At 37.2% G+C, this 16,954-nt stretch overlaps 1 protein-coding gene across 3 annotated transcripts in view; it reads right to left on the reverse strand.

Moving 5' to 3' along the window:
- The window catches only part of nf1b (neurofibromin 1b), a 75,036-nt gene that overhangs the window by 48,319 nt on the left and 9,763 nt on the right, over positions 1-16,954 (reverse strand). For all 3 annotated transcript variants that reach the window (XM_089126437.1, XM_089126436.1, XM_089126438.1), the window contains exons 6-28: positions 15,896-15,963; positions 14,984-15,059; positions 14,737-14,894; positions 13,504-13,677; positions 12,884-13,012; positions 11,604-11,678; positions 11,370-11,501; positions 11,075-11,209; positions 10,063-10,176; positions 9,907-9,986; positions 9,700-9,817; positions 8,562-8,808; positions 8,372-8,445; positions 8,066-8,149; positions 6,811-7,152; positions 6,580-6,719; positions 5,566-5,688; positions 5,345-5,428; positions 4,276-4,392; positions 4,016-4,197; positions 3,456-3,667; positions 2,065-2,226; positions 1,848-1,951 (exon numbers count right to left, since the gene is read on the reverse strand). In XM_089126437.1, the coding sequence (XP_088982563.1) occupies positions 1,848-1,951; positions 2,065-2,226; positions 3,456-3,667; positions 4,016-4,197; positions 4,276-4,392; positions 5,345-5,428; positions 5,566-5,688; positions 6,580-6,719; positions 6,811-7,152; positions 8,066-8,149; positions 8,372-8,445; positions 8,562-8,808; positions 9,700-9,817; positions 9,907-9,986; positions 10,063-10,176; positions 11,075-11,209; positions 11,370-11,501; positions 11,604-11,678; positions 12,884-13,012; positions 13,504-13,677; positions 14,737-14,894; positions 14,984-15,059; positions 15,896-15,963 (3,130 nt within the window). The remainder of the gene's footprint in view (positions 1-1,847; positions 1,952-2,064; positions 2,227-3,455; positions 3,668-4,015; positions 4,198-4,275; positions 4,393-5,344; positions 5,429-5,565; positions 5,689-6,579; positions 6,720-6,810; positions 7,153-8,065; positions 8,150-8,371; positions 8,446-8,561; positions 8,809-9,699; positions 9,818-9,906; positions 9,987-10,062; positions 10,177-11,074; positions 11,210-11,369; positions 11,502-11,603; positions 11,679-12,883; positions 13,013-13,503; positions 13,678-14,736; positions 14,895-14,983; positions 15,060-15,895; positions 15,964-16,954) is intronic.

Consider the following 16,954-nt stretch of genomic DNA (forward strand, 5'->3'; position numbering starts at 1 on the left):
CAGGCAAAAACATTTTCACTTTTGAGATTTTGGGATATTTGTCTTCAATAACATTTCTTCTTTCAGACTTCCAAAATACACATTTAGGTCTTTATTTTACTACACTTTGCCTGTAGATTTCTCATAAATTCTTCAAAAGTTGTCGTTATAAATCAAATTGTTGCTCCTCGATCGCGATCACACACACCGTTAGAAAGCTCTTTTTCTCCTGTACAACTCTGTCGGATCCAAATATGGTCATTTCCTTTTTATCAGCAACCAATCGTGAAAGTAAAAGGAGGGATTTAACTCTAAATGCGCGATCTCATTGGCTGATGCTAATCTTTAAAGCCAGTTTTCCCAAAATGACTTTTCTCTCATTCTCCAAGTCCGAAATCTCCACTTCAGTAGCACCGATACACACCAAACTTTCCAATCTTGTACCTAGTTATATTATTAAGACATTTACAGAGGGATTTGTAAATATATTATTCCTAGCCTGATTTATATAACATTTTTTTCCAAAAAACATGGCGAAAATCATTTTTTTTTAAGACTGGCAGTATATTCTGATAACGTATATTCAGTATAACGTAGACATCCATATATCAAGTAGACATCCATAAATAACTCAAGGAATTTTGAAATCCAATACTCAGATTTCATTTTTTAAATATATGCAAATTAGTGCATATTTAATTAGATAATGCCTCATGTGCATATTCAAACATTAAATTACAGAAAACTTGTAATGTATTTTTTTCTCATCTTAATGTAGGTAATCAACTGGGAAAGTTTCATGGTGATATCTGCTAGTTAAAAAAATTACCCTATTCACCCGTAGTGTCTCGCCTTAAGCCTAGTTCACACTACATGATTTTAAAATGTCGGGCTGAACTGTGCAGTTCACACTACATGACTTGCTCTCAGTGAAATCATGAGTATTCAAGTTGTTTAGCTGTTCACACCACACAACACAACGTGATTGATCCACAACAGGAGGTAACTCACTACACGAGTTAACAACGCACTACATAGAGATACAACCACGATCGGATGATATAGCATATCATTTGTGACTCAATGAGAGCTGTTTCAGTACTATAATACGGTCTAAATCCTGAAAATAATCAAACAAATAACGAGTTGACAACAACACGATTCTATCTGGTCTAGAAACCATGTTTTGTAACGAAAAACCACGCAATAAAACGAACCAGAAATGACGCGAAACTGCAGAGAAGAACACAACACGCGAATATGGACGTCAGACAGAAACTAGTGCTGCACACTGTTTGCTCGACGATCTGCTCTGAGAAAAAAAATGCAAAAAAAAAAAAGTAAGATTTACCTGGTGTCCTCAACCCATGCGTTGCTATGATTGGCTGTACTCATGACATCACTGAGATTGAGTCGCGCGACTGGGCGAGATATCTAGCATGCTAGATATTTTTCTGAGCTCGGTGACCTGTCTGCGAGCTGTCTGCGAGCTGTCTTTGATGCGTTGTTGGCTCTTTCACACTAACTGATTGGCGAGCGTTAATCGTCCGCTAATCGCCCGCGATTTGCACGCGATAACACCCTGACTTGTCGGCGACTCAACGATTTGCAAATCGGGCTTAAATCGGGCTTAAAATCACGTAGTGTGAACTAGGCTTTAATGTACATTTCTTGAATTTCGAGGATTTTGTGGCCGTTTGAAAGCAGTTTATTCTCGTTAAACTCTATTAAAATGAGTCTGGGTTAAATTCTCTTTCACTTTGGCTTGTGTTGTACAACCTGTACATAATGCATCTGCCTAATTTGGCTAGCTTCTATCAAGTGACAGTTGAATTTGCACCAACACACCAGTTGAGATGCACTGATACCTTGTGGGATCCACCTCAAAGCTCAACACCTGCCACTCAGCACCCGTGATCACTCCCCTGAGCAGCGGCTCTAATAACTTCTGCAGATACGTGGCCCCGTACACCTGAAAGGAGGAGTTTCCATGTTACTCAGAGGGAAATTCACAGCCAAACTTAATCTGGATCATTTGCCTCTGTGAATGGTCATTTGACTTTGCCAGGGGAAGAGTAGAGGCACCTTAAAGCAAAACGTCATGATTTTACTAGCCAGGCTGTTTCCGCGGAACAACGTTTGCATGGAATCGGCCAACTCCACCTCCTTGGAGAACATATTCCACAGGAGCTGATACAACAGATGTCTCGAGTCGAACAGAGACACCAGAACACGCGCCAGCTCATCCTGAAAACACCAAACGTCAGACTAACTAAAAGCACTACGAGTAAAATCATACACAGATTGATATTTAAAAAAAAATGTAATGGTGAGTGTTAATAGTTAATATTAATGCATTTATACTTTGATGATCCACTTTAGACATTCTCCTAACCCTAATAACCCTAATATAATAATTCTAATAACCCTAACCACAGTCTACTACAGCCAAACAATACTGTAATGAGAGTTAGTTAACAGGTGGTAGCAAAGTTACTTAAAGGATGTCTAAAGTTGACCATCAAAATAAAGTGTAACCTTATCCCCTGGTTTTTAACTTTCATATGTCAGTGCCATTGTTTGTCTCAGATGCACACAACTAAAGATTTTTTCTAAGCCATGTTTAAAAATGTCCTGTCTTAAATTCAGATCTGTCTGTGACCAGACCTATATTTTTGTCACAATAATAAAGAAATAAAGAATTAGGGAACTCAAAGATCGGTATCGGGGCCAATTAAGCATTTTTTAACCCTCTATCCTAAACCTGATCCTTTGTTTTACGTCAAGAAGTTTATAACAGTAGCCCCATTTTCATTATTGTGACCACACAGTCTGTTTACAATGTTAACAGATGTTTACATCTAGCAATGTCTTATTATTAGAATTATATATAAAATATTAATGTACTTATTGTTATATTAGATATTGTAGTAATAGATGCCCCTTTTTTTACATTTGAGCAATGACTAAAAACTATATATATATATATATATATATATATATATATACACATACATACATATATATATATATATATATATATATATATATATATATATAAAAATGTATATAATAATTTTTTAAAATATTTTTCATAAGTTTAGCATTTTCTGGAGGAAATAAAAATGTTAAACCCAAGCACTGATATATAGAGAAAGAGAATAATGATGATGATAATAATATAGATGGATAAATATAAGTAGGAAGAAAACTATTTAATATGTAAATATGTCTAAGAAAAGAAAAAAGATCCTTGCCAAATCAGTATGCAAATAATCATCGTTTGATTTTGACTGGCAAACATTTTTATTGGAAGTCACTGGAAGATGTTCAAGCTTTAACGTTACAATTCTAAAAAGTCAAAAGCTGACGTTTATAAAAAAATATAAACATGCAGTGTAGTGAATTGGGAAGAACAGTTTGAATCGGAGCTAAATTAATTCTTCGTCTTGCACAGATTTGCATAATGTACCCACCCACTGGGAACAAGGCACCACACTGGCCAGCGCCATGGCGATAGGCAACTCCCCCTGGTCCCCCATCATTGTGACAAGTTCCACAAGTCTCTCAAAGCGATCGGCCAGAGCAGTCTCGGCCAGCGTGTCAAACTCGGTCCCCTGCTGCAGGATCTTAGTGAGGACCTCCATGAACGTAGCCCTGGTCTGAAGGTCCTTATGATAGCCCAGCCCTGCAGGAGAGCAGCAATAAAGCTTGATCATGTGTGTTAGAAAGTGCTTACTATAAACTGTGAGAAATTTGTCACAAAAAGCCATTTTATGTTAGGTAGAATATAAGTTACGTGAAGGTTAAGTATGGTAACCCTCTGCATTTAATCCCATCCAACATTAGGAGCAGCGAGCAGTGAACACACACACACACACCCAGTGCCCATACACCCTTAAATGCATTGAAGCAACTGCCATGTGATTGGTTGATTAGATAATTGCATTAATGAAAAATTGAATGTTTATATAAATATATATGATTTATAAGTTTCTAAGTGTTAGTTGAGAGGTTTGTGGCTCAGTTGTCCCACCAATAGAGTGCATGAGGCCGCTGTCCACATTGGCATTGAGCAGGTTGGACATGGCCAAGACGGTGCAGTGCCGTAAAGACGCCAATCGCCTGGACATCCCCCGCTTGCGTCCGATTACCTGCTGACCCTCGTCCTCCACCTCACTGCAGTCGTTCAGCAGGTTCATGAACAGGGTAAAGTACCTGGGGAGTAAAGCAGGCGGCAGGGTTAACAACAAACCTATAAGGCGAAGGGTTTGATATGGAACTTGAGAGTCTTACTTTAGGAAGAGCTGAGATTTGGCCTCCATCAGTTCCACGCCGTCCCCTTCCTCTGGCTGGAGTGGCAGCCCGGCTAGAAGAGACACCACCGCTTCCATACTCGCCTGATCCAGATCCCTGTCAATCAAACCACAAAGCTCAGAGCAAAAAAATCCAGTAGGGATCAGGGGTGGAGATGGGTGGGATTAGGGGTGGGGTTAGGGATCAGGGGGCGGCGATGGGTGGGGTTAGGGGTGGGGTTAGGGATCAGGGGTGGAGATGGGTGGGGTTAGGGGTGGGGTTAGGGATCAGGGGTGGAGATGGGTGGGATTAGGGATCAGGGGTGAAGATGGGTGGGATTAGGGGTGGGGTTAGGGATCAGGGGTGGAGATGGGTGGGGTTAGGGATCAGGGGTGAAGATGGGTGGGATTAGGGGTGGGGTTAGGGATCAGGGGGTGGAGATGGGTGGGATTAGGGATCAGGGGGTGGAGATGGGTGGGATTAGGGGTGGGGTTAGGGATCAGGGGTGGAGATGGGTGGGATTAGGGGTGGGGTTAGGGATCAGGGGTGGAGATGGGTGGGATTAGGGGTGGGGTTAGGGATCAGGGGTGGAGATGGGTGGGATTAGGGGTGGGGTTAGGGATCAGGGGGTGGAGATGGGTGGGATTAGGGGTGGGGTTAGGGATCAGGGGTGGAGATGGGTGGGATTAGGGATCAGGGGTGGAGATGGGTGGGATTAGGGATCAGGGGGCGGCGATGGGTGGGGTTAGGGGTGGGGTTAGGGATCAAGGGTGGGATTAGGGGTGGGGTCAGGGATCAGGGGGCAGCGATGGGTGGGATTAGGGATCAGGGGGTGAGGTTTAGGTATATGTAAGGTGGGAGGAGTTGGATCTGGATCCAACTCCTCCCCCTGGATTTTATGTTCTGCAGTGAGGACCATCTAAAAAAAATCCATGTTTCGATTTGTGCTACACTAATGTTAATCAAAGTTTCTCAAAACCAAGGTCCAATGGAAGTTGCTTTTTGTTGGGTAAACTAATTTAAACATAATGCTGTCTGAATAAAGATCCTGTGTCCGTGAGGGTGTTACCTGGTGAGGCATTTGACATCATCATCAGTGGCCTGGTTGGATGTTCCCATCACCCAGTCTGTTAGATACTCCACCATCTTATTCCTGAGACAAACAAAAAGCTGATGCATCTCCAGAGAAGGAATAAAACATGCCAGATAATCTGACATAGGGGTGGGTGATATGAGCAAAAATTCATATCACGATATACCCTTAATCTGACAATAAAAATAAACTTGTACCTGAACTTCATCTCTTGGCAGAACGAGAGGTCGTCTCTGCGCTCCATCATGATCTCTACCAGCTGGCACAGTTTGGTTTTAATCTGGATGGCATGAACCATGTTGCCAAGAATACGTACATACCTGCCAACATACCAACGGGCACACAGGAACCAACAATAAGGATAACATAGATGCGGCCGTCAAAATTGCAAAATGATGATCTATTACAAACTAATCAGTAAAGATCTGTCTTGTATGCCATCATTTTCCAGCAAAAATATATTTTTGTAGTCTTGGTGTTTCCTGTATAATTATAATAACCGTATAATTTTTAGATATTTTTTCACTTTTTTTTATTTATAAAGTTTTTAAAAAGTACTAAATTCTAAATAAAAAAAATATAATATTAAATGTTAAACTATAGATGTAAATATAAAATTTTATATTTATTACATACAGTACCATTTAAAAGTTCCCACCATCACAAGAATAAATTACAATTTTAAAAAGAGAAAACTGTTTTTTTTAATTGTAATATTTCACAATATTACCGTTTTACTGTATTTTTGATCAACTTCCTTTAAATATTTTAAAAATCTTACCAACCTTAAACTTTTAAAAATAAAAAAATATATTTTTAAAATCTTACCAACCCCAAACTTTTAAAATGAAAAAATAAAAAATATGTTTTAAATCTTACCAACCCCAAACTTTTAAAATTAAAAAAAATATATTGTAAAAAACTTTAAAATACAAAAAAAAAATAAAAACTACTTTTTAAATCTTACCAACCCCAAACTTTTAAAATGAAAAAAAAAAAAAAAAAAGTATTAAAATCAATCAAATTATATTACAGTAGAAATATAAACAAATGGTATGATTGGGCAAGCAGAAAAAAAAATCTGTGGAACAATTTCTCAAAATCCTTCTCAGTGAAGACAATCTGGAAACAAAACAAATCTGGAAACATTTATTAAGAGAATGATCTTTACAATAAAGTTTATACTAACAAGCAGCAAGCAAATGACTGACCTGACCAGGTTGAGCATCATGGTCTCAATGCTGGCTTGACCTAGATGCTCCGAGCTTCCCTCCGTATGGTTGTCCAGTAAGTTCCTCATGATGGCGATGGTCTGCTCCACAAACTGCGTGTTGGTCTCATTAATTGGCACCTAAAATATTAGCACAGAGACATGAGCACCAATGAGGTTTGATGTTGTTGACATCCACCCTGCTCATAACGGATTACCACAATCAACTCACCGGCCCCTGGGCATCAAAAAACCTGCTGATGCTGTTCTTCAGTTTGTTGAACAGCATGGGGTAGAGCGCCGGACTGAGCTCCAGCCCCACCAGGTCTTTGACGTTCGTGCGGATCTGATGGCCCTTCTCGTGACTGCACACCATCAGCGACAGAAGGCGGTCCAGGAACCGACTCAGGGGCGTCTCTGGGCTGCCCTCACACGAGGCCATGGACACCATGGAGCTCTTGCGATCGTTCAACGTGCCCATGGGAGGACTGTAGGTGGCTAGAGCAGGAGTGTTCCTCTGCTGCAAACACACGCCACCCAACGCACACAGGAAGCCAGTCATATTGATCCATTCCTGAAGGATGACACACAAGATTGAGGAGCTTAAACGTAAAAAGCCAACATAGTATTTTTGATCTTTTTAATTTATTTGTCTAATTTGTAGTGTAGATAAGTTTTAGTTTTTCTAAAAATGTGAGTGTGAGAATGATTTAACTTAGAATTTTAATTCAGTTTAAAGCTGCAGTCCGGCGTTTTTCCTCTTTAATATAAATATTTGTATTCGAGAACAAGAAATATATAAATAAATAAATATGTGTATACACATATATGTATATAAACTTAAATTAATAAGAAATTAGTAATTAATTGCGATTAATTACATCCAAAATAAAAGTCTGTGTTTACATAATATATTTGTGTGTGCTGTATATAATTATTTTGTATATATAAATACCGTTGCATGCATGTATATATTTAAGAATTATTTGCGCTTAAATTCTGTATATATATATTTAAATACATAATCTATATTATATAAATATTTTATATATGAATAACACATTTTCTTAAATACATACATGCATGTGTGTGTATTTATATATACAAAATAATTATATGCAGCACACACAAATATATTATGTAAACACAGACTTTTATTTTGGATGCCATTAATCGCAATATAAGAAATATGTATGTTTTGACTTCAACCGAATTAAAATTCTACATCAAAATTCTAAAATCATAACTGATTTGATAATGACAAAAAAAAAACCTCACTCACTTTTTTGTGAAAAAAATATTTCCTAAAACTTTTTAATACCACAAATTAGGAAAAGTAATTTTAAAAGATAAAAATAATTACATAATCTCTGTTTTATGATTAAAATTAACCTAAATGGACAGAAATGTCCCCTAAATTGAAGAATCAAGAATGTAGACAAAATTTTATTGGTCCTTTCTTGGTGATGAGTGTTTGTGTGTCTGACCTGACCGTCTTCCAGTTTTGTTTTCGGGTGGCTTAAGATTAATCTGGTTGCATGTTCCCATTTAGCATGCGTGTCTTCCCAGGCCTGAAATGACCAAAACAGAGCAGTTAAATGTTGTCATCCATGTTGTCTACAAATTAAACGAAGTTGACTTTAAGCAAACAACAGAAAAAGCACACAAGTACCAAACTGTGAAAAATCAACACGTATGCTAAAAGGACTCGACGTTAAACAATCAGAACAATGCAAATGTGCTCGCTAAACCCTGTCCAAAGGCATTAAATATGTAAATGTGTGACCTCTGACCTCTGTATTTCCCGGAGTGGGCAGCTCAATCCTCCGAAGCAAAGCCATTACTCTCTTCTGTAGAGCCGAACGACCTGGAGAAATCAAGATCACATAGACTACGCTGACCCCTTGTGGCACCCACACCAAATCTCATTCAACTAAGGCACGTATCTGAACCGGTCTCCTCAAACTGGTAGATCAGACACACCTGTGATCATCATGTTGCTGACAGAAGCAAACTCCATGAACGTGTGGTAGTTTGGCAGAAGGGACTGCACGGGGATGTCTTCTGCACTGCAGCGGATGTCCGTCTCCTCACACAGGTAGCGGAAGCAGGACATGGCCACCAGAACCGCCTCCATGTCTGGACTCCACAGGAACATGTAGAGACACACCTCCAGCTTGGTCTGGGCCTGTCGGCAGTTGGTGATGTTGCTGCCGGCTGTGGCCCGATCCTGTAGGAGAGAAACAACAGAGTGTTAGAAACCATGGCCCGATAGGGATACTCCACTTTTTTTGGAAATAGGCTCATTTTACCACTCCCCCAGAGTTAAACAGTTGGGTTTTACCGTTTTCGAATGTATTCAGCCGATTTCTTTTTTTTTTTTTTTTTTATATTTAGAAGAATATCGGTAACCAGACAGTTTCTGGTCTCATTGACTTCCATAGTAGGGCTGGGTATTGAGACAAATTTCACAATTCGATTTCGATTCACAAGCTTTTATATTTTAAAAATACTGTTAAATATTATGCATTAGGGCCTGCTCACATATCACGTCTTTTGCACGCTCTTAAGTTCGTTATTTCAAATGTAGGCGCGCTCATAATGTGTTTTTTCCGCCCAGCATTGAGATTAAAAACAACTTTTCAGAATGCCGCAAACGCACCATAAGCGCACCGTAGAGCCGTATTTTTAGGCGCTATGTGAATAGACAAGATAATACATATTTAGTGCTGTAAAATTGATTAATCGCATCCAACATAACTGTTTGTAGATGTGATTGATCGTGATTAATAGATTTGCCAGCACTAATTAAAATATTTATTTAGTACATGTCTTGACCATTTTTCATGTATAATCAACTGAGGGGCATTATTTTATTATATAATAAATAAATGCAGTTATTTCAAATTTTTTGCTACACTGGAAGGTCAGATTGACGAATTTTGGGATACAGTACTCCATGCAGTTTAGTTTGGTCGTATACCTCACATTTATATAAATAATTTAATAATGATAATAATAATAATATTATACAAATATACAATAATTAATATTTTTAATATCACCCCACGCAGTTAAATACGTCAAATTATGGCAAATACAGGTGAGAGTGCCGACTCACCTTGTTCCTGAGGAGAAACTTGTTTCTGCAGATGAGAATCTCTCGTAGCCACTTGAGAATCTCAGTGCTGTTGATCAGCTGATGACCATTCTTACAGATGAAGTATAGCACCTGAGAACTGGACCAACAACACATACACAATCAGACGGGCAGAGTTTCATTTCTATTGGCACCAGTTCACTGGATTGGGGTCCACTGAGGAGCTACCTGATGTCCCAGAAGGTTTCCATAGGAGCGTCTGGGTTCCACAGCTCGATGCTTTCAGGCTGATGCAGAACCAAAAGAGCCTAATATAGAGATGGGATTATGACCGATAACTCACACAAAGGCTAACCGATTATGACCGATAACTCATGATCTCACCTCCATGGCCTCCAGGGAAATATCTCCCATGTTGGCAAGAGGCACAAGCTGCATCAGGCCTGTGATGAGTTCTGCTGTGCTGCTGTGGACCTCCACACCTTGTTTACCAGGATTCTGATTCACAAACACACAAAAGTGACATTAAACGTACAGAAGAGCATCTTTAGAAGTATCTATGGAAGCTTGATTCCCCCACTGAATTAAAAAAATTCAATAAATAATTGTGACTTTTTATCTCACAATTGCGAGATATGAATGAAGTCAGAATTGTGAGAAATAAAGTCGCACTTGTGAGAAAAATAGACAGAATTGTGACTGTTTATTTCACAATTCTGACTTTTTTTCTCAGAATTGTGAGATAAACTCACAATTGCGAGTTATCAGGCCAATTCTAAGGGAAAAAAGACTAACTTTTTCCCCTCAGAATAGTTCACATCTCACAATTCTGACTTTATATCTCGCAATTCTGACTTTATATCAATTAATTCTGACTTTATATCACACAATTCTGACTTTATAGCAATTAATTCTGACTTTATATCACGCAATTCTGACTTTATATCAATCAATTCTGACTTTACATCTCACAATTCTGACTTTATATCAATTAATTCTGACTTTATATCTCATAATTCTGACTTTATCACACAATTCTGACTTTATATCAATTAATTTTTACTTTATATCAATTAATTCTGACTTAATATCAATTAATTCTGACTTAATATCACGCAATTCTGGCTTAATATCAATCAATTCTGACTTTACAATACGCAATTTCGACTTTATATCTCGCAATTTCCGACTTAATATCAATCAATTCTGACTTTATATCAATTAATTCTGAGATAAAAAGTCGCAATTACCTTTTTTATTTTTCATTCTGTGGCGAAAACAAGCTTCCATAAGTATCACACTAAAGCCAGAGAGAGAGGGAGAGAGAGAGAGAGAGAGAGAGAGAGAGAGAGAGAGAGAGAGAGAGAGAGAGAGAGAGGTAAACATCCTCACTCACATGTAGCATCAATTTGGGATCTGCATGGATGAGTTTCACCAAAGCCAAGAGCAGATACTTATGAATCCTGGTGTCTAGATCAGTGGTTTTCTCCTTAAACTTCAGACTGCTCATTCTGTCCTTGAACGTCCAACTCTGAGAGGAAGACGCAGAGAGAAAGATGTAGAAACATGTACAAAGAGCTCACAAAGAATTTGATCCTGCCACTAGGAGTACTCCTAAAATCACACTATAACATTTTAGCTAGGAGTTTTCTCTTAAAAGTTATTGTATATATACAGTGAGCAGGTCTCACCGGTGTCATACGAAGGGGGGCGTGACTGCTGCAGCCCTGCACCACTCTCCCCAGAGTCTCAGCGAACATGAGCCGCAGCTCTCCCGAGTAACCGTACACGGTATCGATCTTCGGCCACCAGTCCAGCGGGGACTAGATCATGACAGAAGACAAACAGAGGACATTTGGACACCCTGGGAGTGAGTCAGACATCCTATCTCTCTGAGGTGAACTAAGGACACCAGGAGCTCTTACATTAGTGATGATTCGGTGAAGAGAATTCACCAGCACAAAATGAAAGGTAGGAGGCGAGGACGGGGCCAGACACACCTTACGGAAAAAGAAAGAGATTTGGTGCATGTGCTTGGGACAGGGTATACATTTTACAAAACTCAATATCACCAGATAACAAACGAACATAAAGCAATTTATACTACAGTAGCTAATCTCTGCCGCATGATTGCTTATATCATGACAAAAATGTAAATTGTGTTTTCGCACAGCTCTATAGACAAGTTTGGATATATATTAAATAAAACTTTATCCGCATACATAAACTTCACTCATCTAATGCAATATACTCAGTTGTGTCAGCGTGAAATGCAATATATTATTTAGGGCTGTGCAAAGATTAATTGCGATTAATCGCATCCAAAAATAAAAGTTTGTGTTTACATAATATATGTCTGTGTGCTGTGTATAATTATTTTGTATATATAAATACATATGCATGCACGTAAATACTGTATATATATATATATATTTAAATACATAATCTATATTATATGTAGGGCTGTGCAAAAATTAATTGCGATTGATCGCATCCAAAATAAAAGTCTGTGTTTACATAATATATTTGTGTGTGCTGTATATAATTATTTTGTATATATAAATACACACACATGCATGTATATTTAAGAAAATGTGTTATTCATATGTAAAATATTTATATTTATATAATATAGATCATGTATTTATATATATATATACATACAGAATTTAAGCGCAAATAATTCTTAAATATATACATGCATGCATAGGTATTTATATATACAAAATAATTATATACAGCACACACAAATATATTATGTAAACACAGACTTTTATTTTTGATGCGATTAATCGCAATTAATTTTTGCACAGCCCTAATTATATATAAATATTTTACATATGAATAACACATTTGCATGTGTGTGTGTTTATATATACAAAATAACTATACACAGCACACAGACATGTATTATGTAAACACAAACTCATTTTAGATGCTCGCAGTTAATCTTTGCTCATAGCTCTTTATAAAAAGTTATATATATATATACAGTAAGTATATATAAACTATCTAGCATATGTCTGCTTTATCGCTTGTATTGTTGAAAAATGTAAGCTATATTATTGCCAAGCTCTAATCTCATGAATATAACTGAGGCAAAACGGTTTTAAGAAATTCTAAACATTAAAATCATGATTTTCTGTACCGTTGCTTTTCACAATATGCATAAATGCATTCGATTTGACCTGATTCGTCCACAAACCTTAAACTGCTGATTGTTGTGTGGGTTGATTCTGAAACAGGAGACAAAACAGTCGATCATGAGGTCCACGTCTGCACTCTGGCTTCCTGCGCCTCTGGAAAACGGCTTAGCTGGGTTAAACAGCAACCCCTGGAGACAGAGAGACAGCTGTTAATGAAGAGGACAGACTCAACAAGAGAGATTCAGACATTCAAAGATTCAGATTCAGACCTTATTGTAAAATGTTACCAATTTTCCTTGAGTATGAGCACCATATTCTCCTATAACATACTATATGGGCCATAAACGCCTGATGTGTCAAATACGATACTCAACAAAAACACATAACCAAACTAGATTTTATGTATAAATCTATGTTTATTTTGTATAAAGAATCAATAAACTCATATTTAAAAAAATATATATATATTTTTCTGACTTTATTTCATATGTCAAGTTTGCAAAGTTAAGTTGCAAAAAGTTTAAGTTTTTTTTTTTTTTTTTTTTTTTTAGATCCTGCTGCGGAGTAAATTTCCTTTCTAAGGATAAATAAAGTGAAACTGAACTGAAAAGTCCAATAAAATATAAAAAAAAAAAATAAAAGTTCAAACTCTACCTGAGAGAGCCATATTTGTCCATACCTTCAGATCCATGACAATGGACTGCACCAGTAGGAAGATAACCGAGTGATCCTCCCAGTTGATGTACGTGGACGCTTTGCACAGTTTCACGCAGGCGATGGCTGCGCTCTCGGTCAGCTGTTTGCTTCCTCCGTGACCGGTCAAGGCTTTCCGTAGATTCTCCAAAAACTGTTTCTACAGGGAGAAAACAACAGTACATTAATAGATTAGGAAGGATCTAATTATAGTTACTAGTCTAATATTCATTTTACAAAAAGGTATGGCTATCAACTGTTAACTATGTGATGTAGCTGTCTAAGTTGAGCATGTGTGTGTGTGTACACGTTTTTACTATATTACTGAGGGCTCAAATTCCTGATATGGGTTTTGTCAGAGGCTGAAATAATGCCATATATGTGTGTGTTTGTATATATATGTGTGTTCATAAATAAAAATATTAAAATAAAAAAAATAACATTCATTAATTCCATTTCTATGTGCCATAGAAAAGAAAATAACCAAAATCATTTAAAGGTGACTAAATTTACTTTTAGATTTACTAGAATTTTACTTTTAAATTTGCTTAACAAAATACTACAATATTTAAAATATAATTGCATATTTAATCTGTCTATCAGTATAATGTAGCCCTCAAACCGTATTCACTTTATAGCCCTTAATCCTGTAATTGTGGACAAATGTGGGCACAGAGGACTCAGGTGTGATCCTAATTTTTATTTATTATAAATGTTAGAGCACTGTCTTCGATAAAGTTTTGTCTATCCATTTGTGGTGTTTTTTTTTTTATTTTGGGGGTATTTTTGAATTTATTTACTTCAAAAAGTACAATATTTTCTATGTAAATTATGCTTATTTTTATGTTTATTTATTTATTTTTTTACTTCATTAAAATTTCATTCCAATAAGTTCTTACAGCTAAAACCTAAAGATGAAGTGACTTTGCTGTTATTTTGGCTTATTTTAGAATGCTCTAAATTACAGTTTTTCCCATTCATTTCTATGGGTGTCCATTTTTGACCCAAATACAAGATTAAGGAGTTTTAATATTGTAGAATTAAGTCAAAAAAATTGTGTGTGTTCAGGAGGCAAACTTAGGAAAAGTAGCCAATTCTTGTCCCGAAAAGTTTTTTTTAAAAAAATAAATCAAAACTATTTTGTCCAGAAAACGGTTTTAGGGTTAAGAACATTAAAAAAGAAGAGAATATCTTCACAAGTTCATGTTTTAATGCTTGCCTTGTTGTATTTGGAGTCGTCTGACGTGTCTCTGGACATGTCTTGCGTGATGTTCGGACAGAGGATGAGGAGGATGATCTGCAGAGGCCAAACAGCTGCTTTCCTCTTCGTACTCTCAGCAAAACTATCCACCAGATCAAACAGCTTCTCAGCACAGTCTAAAAGACACACACATCAGATTCACACACACACCCTGTCCAAAGCGTATTTTTATGGCACAGTTACATTGAGTTTTGAGTGGACGCACCAGCCATGTCTGCCTGAGGCCTCTGGTACAGCCTGGTGAACTCATCAGGGTAATTCTCCACCCAGTTCCAGAACGCCTACAAATCCAATCGAAATATTTTATTTATTTTTTTAAAAAAACTCAGCAGATGTTTGCTGCACTGAGACGGAACAACACTAGGTGGCAGCAAACACCACCAAATCATAAAAAACATTTAAACAAAGCGATTTCTGAGAAACACTGTTGATATCTGAAATCATCCCAAACAAACACGGCCTTCCCTTAATCTGCACAAACACACATGCAATAGTGGATGTCTCTTTATCATAGCTGAAGCGAAGCAAAATAAGGCTGTCCTGTTACTTTAGCTAACATTACAACAGCATCTAAGTTCTGTGAAACATATCAAAACCAGTGTTGCTCACTTATAGAGCCGAAACAAAGCAACCTTAGCGCCTTTCTGATTCGGTCTCTCCAGCGCTGGAAAGCTTTTCTAATATTAACACAACTAATCATAACCATTTTCTCATTTCTCTTTTGTAATGTCTTTCTTTCAATAGTCTTCAAATCTCCCTCTCTCTCTCTCCTCCATCATGAGTGGACACGCCCCCTACTGCTGATTGGCTATAAGTGTGTTGTGGTGCTCGGTTCAATCCACTTTCAACAGAGTTTTTCAGAAATCGCTCACTGTACCTTTAATTCTCTAAATGTCAGAAATGTCAGAAAGGCAGTTGGAAGTAGCTAATAGTAATAATGCATAAATTATAATGCTCTTGTTAAAACATTCATATTGTTATTAAGGCAATACAATGCAATTCTTTATAATATAATAATAAAATTAAATATTAAACTTTAAAATATCTGAGTCACATAGCTGCAATGTGCTTTCCATATGTTAATAATAATAATAATAATATTCTACCTTCCACCTACCTTCTCTAAATTGTAAATGACACTCAACTGGGCTGGCTTCTTCAAGGTTTTAAATTTGAACACAGTTTCTGCAAGGAGAAAAGGTATTTTTATAACTATTTGACACATAAAAAGAAAAAAAAAAGTAATTTTTTCCCGCTTCCTCTAACATTTTATAGTATTAAGGCCTGAAATTCACATACAAAATTTTTCGCACGTTAAAAAATAAATACTATACGATGAAATTATGTCAATCACGGTTTCGTCGGGATCGATTTTCTGCGTTTTTCGCATCCGTAGCGAGCGGTTTGAATGGAGTTTCGACAATTCAGATCCACTGAATCACGAATACGAAAAAAAACATACGAAAATTCCGGATTCAGTCTGCGATGGCCTTTAAGGGCCGTACACACCGGGACGAATATCGGCGTGCGTTATTCGCCAGCGTTTTTCAACGCGTTTTTTGTGTTCACACCCAAGCGATTTTCCCTGACGATGAGCCGAGTGAACATGCAAATTTATTCCCTGACATTAGATGGCGCTAAATGTAAAACAGAAATAGTCCTATTTTGTAGTAGCTGTTGCACTTGACATATAGTTTTTTATGTTCCGACACAAACCAGACCAGCAGCTCTACATTCATCTCGGCTCGTCTTATTTCTTCCTGGCAGTGTAGACGGTGGCGTATATCTTCTTCGCCGTTACGTATATGTGTGGTAGGGCTGTCAATCTTCCTCTATAATACTATTCGAATTCCATTCCTTATTTTATGTAATATTAGAATAATATTCGAATATTAAATGCTCAAATTTATCCTATTATTAATATTTACGACATTACACATTCTTACGGATCGACAATGCCACTATAGCCTGTGGTTGTTGTTACACGTTCGGCCCACTAGAGGGACATCTAACATTACTACAATAAACATTTAGGGGCTGTTTATCAAAACGATTTCATTTACGCCTGGTCACATAAATGTGTTTTTGCAAAACAGATATAAATCCGATCTTCAATTCCCGCGCTATATACAGATATAATGAAGTGCACGTCAGATTTGCGCTGCATTTTATTGAT

The sequence above is a fragment of the Pimephales promelas genome, chromosome 23 (genome assembly GCF_988280905.1).
Source record: "Pimephales promelas chromosome 23, fPimPro1.hap1.1, whole genome shotgun sequence".
Classification (NCBI taxonomy): Eukaryota; Metazoa; Chordata; class Actinopteri; order Cypriniformes; family Leuciscidae; genus Pimephales; species Pimephales promelas.